The following is a 12,164-nucleotide window of genomic DNA, read 5'->3' on the forward strand; positions in this document are numbered from 1 at the left end:
AGGCTGGAGAATACTTGTGTGATAATCAGTAAATAGTAAGGCTTCTTACTAACAAAGATAACTAGGTTTCTGTCCATCTGGACCACTTTTATCATAAAGTGCTTCCCTGATATGTACATTAAAGAAGGTTTATGACTTGACTTAGCTATTTTCCACAAAATTTATAAACTCATTGTATACTTTGCATACTTTTTGTGATACTAAAGGATTTCATGTTTCTATTTTATATTTAGAGAAGAAATGGATCAAAAGACCCTTGGAAAAAGATAAAAATTAGACATGATTATTTGAAGTATAGTATGTGGAATAATAATTATTACTTCAAACTATCGTCAATAAACACATTGAATTTCACCACATATCTATCAGGTAACTAAGTGATGCAGTTTCTTGTTTTAAAATAATTGGACATCTATATGTACATGTATGTTTAGCAAGATTAACAATACACTAAATCCCTTCATAATGAAATTCCTATATTATCACAATCAAAAATTAAGAACTTACATTTGTCATTAAAGGTCAAAAATGAGAATAGAAACTATATGAAATTTAGAATTTTAGTTCTTTTTTTTAGTACTCTGAATAATGATGATGATATTTTAATGGAAAATGCACTGAATTTATAGAATGCATTTGGCACTATGGTCACTTTCACAATATTTAGTTAGGCCATCAATGAACACGGGATGTGTTTCCATTTGTTTGCATCATCTATGATTTATTTCAGAAGAGTTTTGTGGCCTTCTTTGTGAAGAACTCTCACCTTCTTGGTTAAGTATATTTCTAAGTATTTATTTAATAATAATTATTACTGTTGCAGAAGTTTTTATATGGTTTGAGGTTTTTATTTGATTCTCAGCTTTGATGCCCATATAGCAAGAGCAAGACTAAGAAAAAAATCTCTAGAGGTGTCACATTACCTGACTTCAAACTATACTACAGGGCTATAGTTAACAAAACAGCATGGTACTGGTATAAAAACAAGCATGTAGACCAATTAAACAGAAGAGAGAATTCAGAAATAAAACTAAATACTTATAGCCAATTAGTCTTTGACAAAGCAAACAAAATCATAAAGTGGGGAAAGGACAACCTATTCAATAAATGGTGCTGGGATAATTGGCAAGTCACATGTAGAAGAAAGAAACTGTATACTCATCTCTCACCTTATACAAAGATCAACTCAACATGAATCAAATAATTAAATCTAAGACCTGGAAGTATAAAAATTGCAGAAGATAACATGTGAAAAACTCTTCTAGACATTGACTTAGGCAAAGACCTCATGACCAAGAACCCAAAAGCAAAGGCAACAAAAACAAAGATATATAGATGGAACTTAATTACACTAAAAAGCTTCTGAACAGCAAAAGAAATAATCAGCAAAGTAAGCAGACAACTCACAGAGTTAGAGAAAATCTTCACAAACTACACATCCCACAAAAGATTAATATCCACAGTCTACAAAGTACTTAAACAAATCAGCAGGAGAAAAACTAATAATCCCTAAAAACGTGGCCTAAGGACATGAATAGACAGTTTTCAAAAGAAGATATACAAATGGCAAATGGCCATAGTTTAAAAATCCAAAAATAGTAGATGTTGGCATGGTGCTAATAAGGGAACACATTTACACTACTGGTGGGAAAGCAAACTAGTACAACCACTATGGCAAACAATATGGATATCTCTTAAATAACTAAAAGTAGAACTGTCATTTGATCCAGCAATTCCACTGCTGGACATGTATCCAGAGGAAAAGAATTCATTGTATGAGAAAAACCCATATACACACGTTTATAGCAGCACAATTCACAATTGCAAAACTGTTGAACCAGCCTAGATTCCCATCAACCAATAGGTGGATAAAGAAAATGTGAGATAAATAGACACATGTGTGTGTGTGTATATACACACACATATACAATATATATATAATATATATGTGTGTATATATATAAAATATATATATATATATATCACATTTACTTTACCCACCCATTACTTTATCCATACATTCCATATGTACAAGGGAATACTACTCAGCCATCAAAAGAGACAAAATAAACCTGGATGTAGTTGGAGACCATTATTCTAAGTGAAGTAATTCAGGAATATAAAACCAAACAATGTATGCTCTCACTTATAAGTGGGACCGAAGCTTTTAGGACACAAAGGCATAAGAATGATATAATGGACTCTCGGAACTCAGAAGGAAGGGTAGGAGGGGGGTGAGGGATAAAACACTACACATTGGGTACAGTGTATATTGCTTGAGTAATGGGTGCAACAAAATCTGAAAAATCACCACTAAAGACCTTATCCATGTAACCAAAGACAAACTTTCACCTAAAAACTTTTGAATAACTAAAACAAAAAAGAATTTTAAAAGACGAATATTTTTAAATGATCAGAAAAAATAGAATTGGCTAAAAAAACCAAACACATTGTAAAATTAGTTCGTTTTGTAGTGGAAACTAGGTATGAGTTGCTATATTTCTAATTCCACATACTTTCCACTGGGAAATGACAGAAACTCTAAAATAGTAAGCATTTTTTATCAAAGCTTTTAGGAAAAAAAGTGACAATGAAGTTGGATGCACAATAAAAGCCAAGCAGCACTACTCATCTCAAAATATCAAGAGGAAGAGAGAGATTTTTTATACAATCTAATTATTTAATAGTTTCCTTAGAGACAGTTAAAACAACACAATCCTGCATGAAATGAATCCAAAGTATGCCGAGTATGTGCAAAATAGTACTGATACTGTCAGTGCACTTCTTAATGTTCTTGTTTACATGTACAATGTTGATATGTAGTTAAGCTTATTTTTTTTCATGTAAACTGTGAATTAGAACAATAAATTTCAATCGAAGCTCAATAAATTTCAATATAAACTCATATGGCTTTACATCATTTTTGTTTTCCCTAATGTTTTCCTCCTTGAAGTGAAATATTTCTAACAGTTAAACAGGTACTAAATATCTGAAAAAAAAAAATTGACTTGACAAGGTAAGTTTTGAAAGATGTTTTGTTACAAGAAGAAAGGAATCTTGTATCACAACCTATTCTTGTTGTAGTAAACTGAAGGAGTCCCATTTATCGGGTTTCCCAGCTTCCAGCCTCAGACGTAATTAATCTCTTTTTCCCTTCTTTCCTGTTCTAACAAACTTCCAGACACAAAACAGACATTTAGTGATGATGAATATCACAGTTGCCACACAGGCCAGCAGGAACCCAATCACATCCAAAGAGTGGTACTGGAACCAGGTGAGGTCGTGGGCTGCAACCCGAAGGTGTTTGGCTCCTTTATGGCGCATGACAAATTCAATCCAGAAGACTGCTCGATCCAGGGGCTTCACTGGTTGATCATGATGAATTCTTGATAATTTCATAGCATTCTCTTTATATCTAAATGATAAACACAAAGGTATCAACATTGAAAGTAAGTTAATTTGGCCAGGCGCAGTGGCTCAAACCTGTAATCCCAGTACTTTGGGAGGCCGAGGCACGCGGATCACAAGGTCAGGAAATCAAGACCATCCTGGCTAACATGGTGAAACCCCGTCTCTAGTAAAAATACAAAAACAAAAACAAAAACAAAAATTACCCAGGCGAGGTAGCACACACCTCTAGTCCCAGCTACTTGGGAGGCTGAGGCAGAAGAATCGCTTGAACCCAGGAGAGGGAGGTTGCAGTGAGCCAAGATTGCACCACTACACTCTCAAAAAAGAGTTAGAGAAAATCTTCACAAGCTACACATACCACGAAAGATTAATATTCACAGTCTATAAAGTACATAAACAAACGAGCTGTGAGTGAGTGAGACCTCCTCTCAAAAAGAAAAAAAAATAAACAAATAAATATAAAAAATAAAGTTAGTTAATTTGCTTGAGCATATCAAGTCCATGAAAGATTTTTAAAGTGTCATATGATTCAATGTAAATGTAATAGAATTGACATAGAATTTGCGTATTTTAATTTGAGTCATCATAGAAAGTTTGCCTTTTAAATTGTATTTCAGAATTGACAAATATTTTTAAAGTAAAAATGGAAATTCAGGTGAGAAAGTTACTTATTTGAGGCAGAGAACATATAAGCAATTTTATTTTTTTTTAATTTTTAGTTTTTTTGAGTACATAGTAGGTGTATATATTTATGAGGTACATGAGATGTTTTGATGCAGGCTGTTATGTGAAATAATCACATCATGAAGAAAAGGGTACCCATCGCTTAAGCATTTATCCTTTGTGTTATGAAATATCCAATTATGCTCCACTAGGTCTCAAACAGGCATTCACAATCATGCTCAGCATCATGAGTCATTTTAAGTGGTGAAAGATATATACTTAAAATACAGTTTGAGAATTATCATCCTTAAGTTTCTAAAGATGAATTGTGTTATATGGGTGAAATGCCTCATAGCCAGGAGCTCTGCTTCTATTCTAATCTTTTGTGTCCTACTGTTGCCCACCCAGTAACCAGAATGATTTTTTTTTTTTGGAAATTAAAGTCAGATTATGACACTGTCTTGATTAAGACTTTTGCCTGACTTTTCATCATATCAAGAATAAAATCCAACTCTGTTATTTGGTCCTCAAGATCCTCCATTATCAGACACTGGCAAGCCCTTCTCCAAACACTTTCCCATACACACTAGGTCTTCTAGGGACTTTGGCCTTATATTTTTCTTTAAGTTCCCATCTTAGCACCTTACACATTGTGTCCCTCTATCCATGCTTGGAGTAGTCTTTCTTGCAACAACCCAAGGCACGTTTGCATCTCTTTTTGAGGCAACCCTCTAAATGTTACCAATAAGAGAGGCTTTCCGTGGCCACTCTATATAGTACCCCTAGGATTTCCTGTATTTTGTGTACTTATTTTGAAATTATTTCACACTTAGAATCTTAAAATACATCATATGTCTTCTAAAATACAATTTAAGTATAAAACACATAAAATAAATATACACACACTAAGTGAAACAGCTCAAAAAGGTAAGATCATCTTAAACATTATTTTGAAGTGAAGATACCAATTTACCTATCTCTCAGATCATGATAGAGACAAATAAAATATGGAATACCCATATTATAAAATATATTGCTGTAAAAAGAAATGAAATGTTATACACACAACATAAATAAAGCTAAAAATCATAAAAACAACAAAAATTGTACTTGGTGAAAGAAGTCATTTACACAACATAATAAGTTGTGTGATTCTATTTACATGAAATATGTAGAGAGAATAATCTATAGAGAAGGAAAGAAAATTGGTGTTAGCCTAGGGCTAAGGTGTCATGGAAAGTGACTTCTATACCATTATGGTTTCTTTTATGTTGATAACAATGTTCTAAAATGATATAATGGTGACAGCTTCACGACTGCAAGCACACTAAATACATCTGGATTTTATACTTTAAGTAGGTTGTTTTTCTGTTGTGGAAATTAAATTTGATTGTGAAGTCTATTACAATAATGATAATAAAAATAAATTTTTCAGTGAGAAAACAGATATACTTTGAGACATTTTAAATATTGAATTAAAATATTTTATTATATGACTTCAAGTTTATCCTTCCTTTCTACTGTGGATTGATTATGTCACATTTATTTTAATATGTCTTCTTATCTATATCACTTTAAAATTAGTTTTGTGTAGGAAATTATTTCGATAATTGGTTATTCATTAAATGTATGTGGTTCAAAAAAATTTTTTAAATAACCACTCAACAATAAAAGCAGATTGCAGATTGTTTAAATTATTTAAATTCTTTCAAAATCAGTCTGTTATATAAAGGATAAAAATCATACTCACTTTTGACAAGAGAACCTATCTAAAAACACCACCGAGTAAAAAAAAAAAAAGTTATACTCACAAAGGGTCATTAATTACTGTCTTCAGTGCATTGAGTAAGTCTGTACTCGACATTGCGTTGAAGTTCAAACTAACAGCTGCACCCTTGGCCTTCATGTGTGCAATGTTATCAGGTTGATCTGCAAACAATGGAACGCCCACCATAGGGATTCCATGGTAGATCGCCTCGTAGATGCCATTGGCTCCACCATGTGTGATAAAAGCTCTGGTTTTTGGGTGACCTAGGATTGGATGAATTTTAGCAAAATTATTCATAGGAATAAAATGAGAAATGCACAATGGAAGAATCTGAATGTGACAGTGTTTCCTTGATAATACACTGAACTGAAATGAAGTTGCTTTTCAGACTTCAGAGGAAGGAACACTTAATTCTGCTGGAGATGTAAGTGAAGGCTGTGTGGTGTGTTTAACTTCAGATTGAAAAAATTAATACAATATTACCAATTGAAGTAACATAGAGTGAAATTTGAACAAGGAAATATAATGTGCAAAAGAGACACAAGCACAGAAAAGGGGTGGGCATGTAAGAATGTGTTCTCATTTTTTGTTTGCTTGTTCGTTTTTTTAATGGAGACAGAGTCCTCTCTGTCACCCAGGCTGCAGTGCAGTGGTGCAATCTCGGTTCACTGCAACCCAGGTTCAAGTAATTCTCCTACTCAGCTTTCTGAGTAGCAGGGACTACAGGGAAACCACCATGCCCGGTTAATTTTTGGTATTTTAATAGAGACTGAGTTTCACCATGTTGCCCAGGATGGTCTCCAACTCCTGAGCTCAGTCAATCGGCCCACGTCAGCCTCCCAAAGTGCTAGGATTACAGGCATGAGCCACCTTGTCTGGCCAGAATGTGTTCTCTTAAGTACAGTCATGGAGTGTGATATGTGGGGTGTGCAAGGCAGCAGGCAGTGAGGTGGTGGTGGTGCTAGAATTGAGGAAGGACAGGTCACACTGCATTATGAAATGTGTCAACACTTTTTGATTAAGATTAGGGATTTAATCCTACAGAAAATGCAGTGTCCATGGTGGTAGCAGAAGAGCTGTTATTTTTAGTGACATTTGAAATAACCTTACAAAAGAGGAAAGTAAAGTTGTAGAAATATGAGAAAGGAAGACAACCCAGGAAGTGCCAGAAAAATTCTGTGAGAGGAAATAACACCTGACATAAAGATATTCTGATCATAAAGAATGTGGGTGCCTATCATAAAATGCCAACAATTATTGTTTATTCTTTTTATCTTAGGACTGGAAAATAAATATACAGAAGTTTCATTTTATTTTTAAGTTTTTCCATAACAAATGTTCAATAGGCTTGTTTCATGATGACTAGTAACACACTAATAATCTGTTACTAATATATTCAATATTTGTTCTCCAGAGACTTACCAAGAAGATCATTCTGGGGTAGCCACTTGTACAGCTGTGTATTGATTCCTAACGTATCTGGTTTATTCCCATCAAATCTCCACAGAACCTGTTACAGTGAAGAAAATATCTTATTCCATGAGAGGAGCTCAAAAGTTATAGAATGTTAGAACTCTAAAGAGATTAACAATGAGAACAAGGGATGTTAAGTAACAAGAACTACTCAGACTGATGTAAATAGAATACTCACATTTCATTTCCTTATTTTTATAATTAGTTAGGTATATAAGGAAATCATGTTTTTTCAAAATACTAGCTTAGACAAATAAGATTACCAATGAAAATTCAAGTGTTTAAAAAGTTGTTACACTTTTCAAAAGAAAACCTATATGGGGCAAACCTCTATATGAAAAAAAGATTAACATCACTGGTCAAAACACAAAGAGATACCATCTCACATCAGTCAGATTGGCCATTATAAAAAATTCAAAAAATAACAGATGCTGGCGATGTTGTATAGAAAAAGATATACTTATACTCTTTAGGAGGGTGTGTAAGTTCAACCACTGTGGAAGACAGGGTGGCAATTCCTCAAAATCCTAGAGGCAGAAATACTATTCAACCCAGCAATCCCATTACCGGGTATGTATCCAAAGGAGTATAAATTAGAACATGCACATGTATATTCACTACAGCACTATTCATCCTAGCAAACATATGAAATCAATCTAAATGCCCATCAATGATGGATTGGATAAAGAAAATGTGGTATATGTACACAGTGAAATATTATGTAGCCATAAAAAGGAACAAGATCATGTTTTTTTGCAGGAACATAAGTGAGCTGCAGTCCATTATCCTTAGCAAACAAACACAGGAACAGAAATCCAAATACCGCATACCCTCACTTACAAGTGGAAGCTAAAAGATGAGTACACATGAACATATAGAGAGGAACAACATACGCTGGGACTTATTGGGGGGTGGGGGTTGGGAGGAGAGAAAGGATCAGGAAAAATAACTAAAAGGTACTAGACTTACTACTTGCATGACGAAACAGTCTGTACAACAAGCCCCCAAGACATAAGTTTACCTATGTAACAAACCTTCCCATTTACCCTGAAATTAAAAGTTAACAAACAAAATTTAATTTTAAAAAGATAAAACATTTTTATAATTATATGCATTAAAATTTTTAGGTACTCAGCATTCTAGTGTGAAAAAGCAGTAACAACTTACTAATGACCTATATGCTTATTCTGTGTTAACGTCTTTTATGAGTTTTCATCTACTAAACTTAACATAATGTATTCATTTTTTTGAGTAATATGGGAAGTAATTCACTTATATCTACTTTTCTGTAAATTATTTTAATAGAATTTGATGTCTTTGATTGATAAAAATGCAAGTATATAAAATAAGCTACCTGGAAGAAGTCAATGCTGCAAAGGTAGCATGTATAACTTCTTTGAAATTACAAATGATCAAGCACTACTTCCAAGAAAAATTTCAAGTGATAGTTTTTGACACAAATTCAGAGTATTCTCAGTATTGCAAATTTTGCTTATTTTTCAACATAGAAATGAGGAACCTATTGGTACCACGAATAAAAATACAACTCTTAAATAAATTCAAAATTGTATTTTGCTGAATTTTGGTCAACTGATTGCTAACACTTAGTGTGCTACAAAATTTTGACAACAGTGATTAATATGTTCTGCTATAACCAAGACATTTTTATGTTTATTTTACTAATTTTGGGACCCCCAAGGAATCCTTATAAATTAAAAAATAATTTACAGTGTTTCAGTTGTATTTGTAACATCAGTGTTAAAGTAACTTTGAGTTTTTGGCAAAATATTAGCAGAGGTCATTACAAGAAGGCTATGTCAGACACGGAACTAAAAAGTAATTGACAAATACACATTTTATTCGATATAAAAGAAAACATGTTCCTACTATGTTCTATGGAGGGGGCATCTGAACCTGTTCCCCTGCCTGGCTTCCTTCTTCTTGAGTCCTTCCTATATTTCCTTCTGCTTCCTCCATTGGGAGGAGTTGTTAATCTCACAGTGCAGCGTCCTTGTGGGACCATATTTTATACTACACAGGGTCCACCCTCAGAGCAGGATCCATCTCCACCCTTTCTCTTTCATCTTCCTGCTTCAGACATTGGCTGGGCCCGGTCCAGCAAGGCAGGCTGCTTTTTCTCTTTCTCCAAATTTGCCTGGCTATGTGGGTCCTTATATTAGTTGTCTGAGAACCTAGGCTGTCCTTTGTCTGAATAGTACTCTGAATATCATGCAAATAGGCCTACTCCAAAGCATACAGGAAGTACATGAGGCTGGGTAATACGACAACACTAAACTGCATGATTCATGTCAGACTTTTTAAATACCTACTGTTGTTATTGTTCTAGTGAAGTTACTATAATGTTATGTTTTCTATCGTCTGTAGGGTGTACAACACCCTCAGGGAATCTTAAACAACAGGATCAAATCACAGGGGCAGAATTTGATGATAGCTCTTACCTGACCCCAGTATCATGATAATACCAAAACTTTAGCTGCAACTCTTAAGCATATTGATTCCTGATCACAATATTAATGCCAAATTAATTACCAATGAAAAACACCCTCTGTATTATTTTAGCATCTTCTCTATATATTTTTGATTTTGAGTTAATATCTGAGATAATTAGTGCTTTCCCAACAGCTGAATTTATAGGCAGGAAGTTTCTACAGTTGGATTCTTTACAAACTTTAACAGCCTCTTTCAGCAGTTTTTCACAACATTAAGACATTTTACCTAACCTTTTGTGGGATCTTGGCAAGGGCTGATGCAATTACGTTGGCCCTTTCTTCTGACATGTTACTGACCATGGACCCCAGAGAAAACACCACAACACCATTGTCTCCAGAGCTCTGTACAAACTCTTCCATTTCCTGTGAAAAAAAGAATGTGTTCTATCATAATAGATTATCAGCACAGCAAGCACTGTGAAACAATTGGTACAAAAACTAAAAAGAGAAAATCTCGTTTTTTGACTGACTCCATTACTCAGTTTTTTTGCAAGATGTATATTAGATAGGATGCCTCTGTTAAGGGTATTTGTATAAATATGTGTGTGTGCATATTTGTGTGTGTGTGCGTGTGTGTGTGAAAGAGAGAAATGAAATAGAGCTATTACACAGTATTTGAGGAGATACCCGAACTCTTCATTTATAATATTATAAGTACTAATGTAGGCTCCTTAAAGTGGCACCACTTGGTTTTAATGCTATATTGTTGTTCTGCTAAATCACATATGTTTGTTTTAGGCAGGTTTTCTACAGAATTATTTTAGTTGGAAGTCATTAGTGGTTGACTTCCCTGACTCTGAGCACTGAGGAAGTTACTCACAGCTGGGATTATGTAAATCTACATTTATCTTACTATAATCTTGTACACGTCACTTAAAGTTTGTCAGAGTTTTCCAGTCTTTTTTGAAAAGAAAAGAAAAAAAGTAACTGTAAAAAGTGGTGGTAAAGTATCACTGACATTCTGGAGTCTGCTATTGTGGTTTGGAGTTTCTATGAATTAATTCTAAGAGTCTCATTTATAATACAGAATTGTACAGTACATAGTTAGATAGTTGAATGATCATATTTTTCAGCTGATTGTTTAGGTGGAACACCTATCGCCCTGAAATCACACTGTTAAATTGATGTGCTATCTTTAACTGCATGTGAGGAACTCTCATCATCTCTTTGCTGTGTCTCAAAGGCAGCAGCACTTGCACCAGAATGGAAGAGACTGCCAGGCCTTTCTGCAGAGGAGATTTGGTCACCTTCTTGAGTAGCTCACTCACACCACATACAAATCTTGGTGAAAACGTACTTGGCTGGAATTTATTGAGAATCATTCTGACTTCTGTTCCCCAATCTATGCCAATTTTTAAAGTTAAATAATTTCAGATGTAATCATTGGGATAAAACTTTCTCTTAAGTGTTCTTTACAAAACAAAGATGAAAAAAATCCAAATGTTTACTTGCAGACCACATATGGCTGAGTATTTTTTAAAATATGACTTTCAATGTTAAGAAATTGGTGTTAATGATGTCAGAGTCACTGTAGTACTATTCCAGGTAATACATGGGATATCCAGGTATTGTGTGTGATTGCAGTGACCTGTAGCCACATTTGATGTAACTTATGTTCAGTGTTTTGTCTCAGTGGCTTGATGTTCAGAGCCTTCTTCATCCACCCAGGGTTAAAGTAATATAACCACTATTTACAGATTCATTATTGATGTGGACTAATTGTTTCCCATTCTGTGACAACTTAAAAAAATACACAATTTATGTAAGGAATTTTATAAAAGTATTAAAAGTTCTAAAAGGAAAATAAGTTTTGCTTTTTTAAATTTCTGTCTAGAGATGTTATCAAGGTAAATACGTATGTTTTCATCATGGCTTTTGTTCTATTTTTATAGCTGAATGTAAAACTGTGACATTTATTTAGATAATTTTGTTATTATTATCTATACTTTTTCTCCAACAAAAATTGTGTCACCTTGTAATATTTATTATTTTCTACCTCGCTTTACTTGTATTATAGCTGACTGTAATTGAATAGTGTATTGATAAATTTATTATAATGCTACAGTATGCATCTAGTATGTTTTTAATTATTCCTTCATTTAAGATGTTTGATTACTTCCAATGTTTATTTTGTGAATGTTTTCCATAAATATTAAATATGTATATCTTGATTTTTTCTCTGTATGATTTCATGCAAATATCTTATAAAACCAATGGCTATATGCGTTTTTAACACTTGATACATTTGCCAAGTGTCTTTTTCTATGAAAATATACATAAATTATCTGAGAATCTAATATTTAACTGAATAGAAAGCAACTTGGGTTTACAATTATTTT

The 12,164-nt window shown here is 33.6% G+C and overlaps 1 protein-coding gene across 2 annotated transcripts in view; it reads right to left on the minus strand.

Moving 5' to 3' along the window:
* Positions 1-2,666: 2,666 nt before the first annotated feature.
* LOC105530352 (UDP-glucuronosyltransferase 2B19) overlaps positions 2,667-12,164 on the minus strand; it is a 110,615-nt gene continuing 101,117 nt past the window's right edge. The window contains exons 5-7 of one of the 2 annotated variants that reach the window (XM_011967867.1): positions 7,265-7,352; positions 5,886-6,105; positions 2,667-3,415 (exon numbers count right to left, since the gene is read on the minus strand). In XM_011967867.1, the coding sequence (XP_011823257.1) occupies positions 3,139-3,415; positions 5,886-6,105; positions 7,265-7,352 (585 nt within the window). In that variant the 3' untranslated portion in view covers positions 2,667-3,138. The remainder of the gene's footprint in view (positions 3,416-5,885; positions 6,106-7,264; positions 7,353-12,164) is intronic. The other variant, XM_011967866.1, reaches the window with a different exon arrangement.

This window comes from Mandrillus leucophaeus, unplaced genomic scaffold (genome assembly GCF_000951045.1).
Source record: "Mandrillus leucophaeus isolate KB7577 unplaced genomic scaffold, Mleu.le_1.0 Scaffold813, whole genome shotgun sequence".
Lineage (NCBI taxonomy): Eukaryota > Metazoa > Chordata > Mammalia > Primates > Cercopithecidae > Mandrillus > Mandrillus leucophaeus.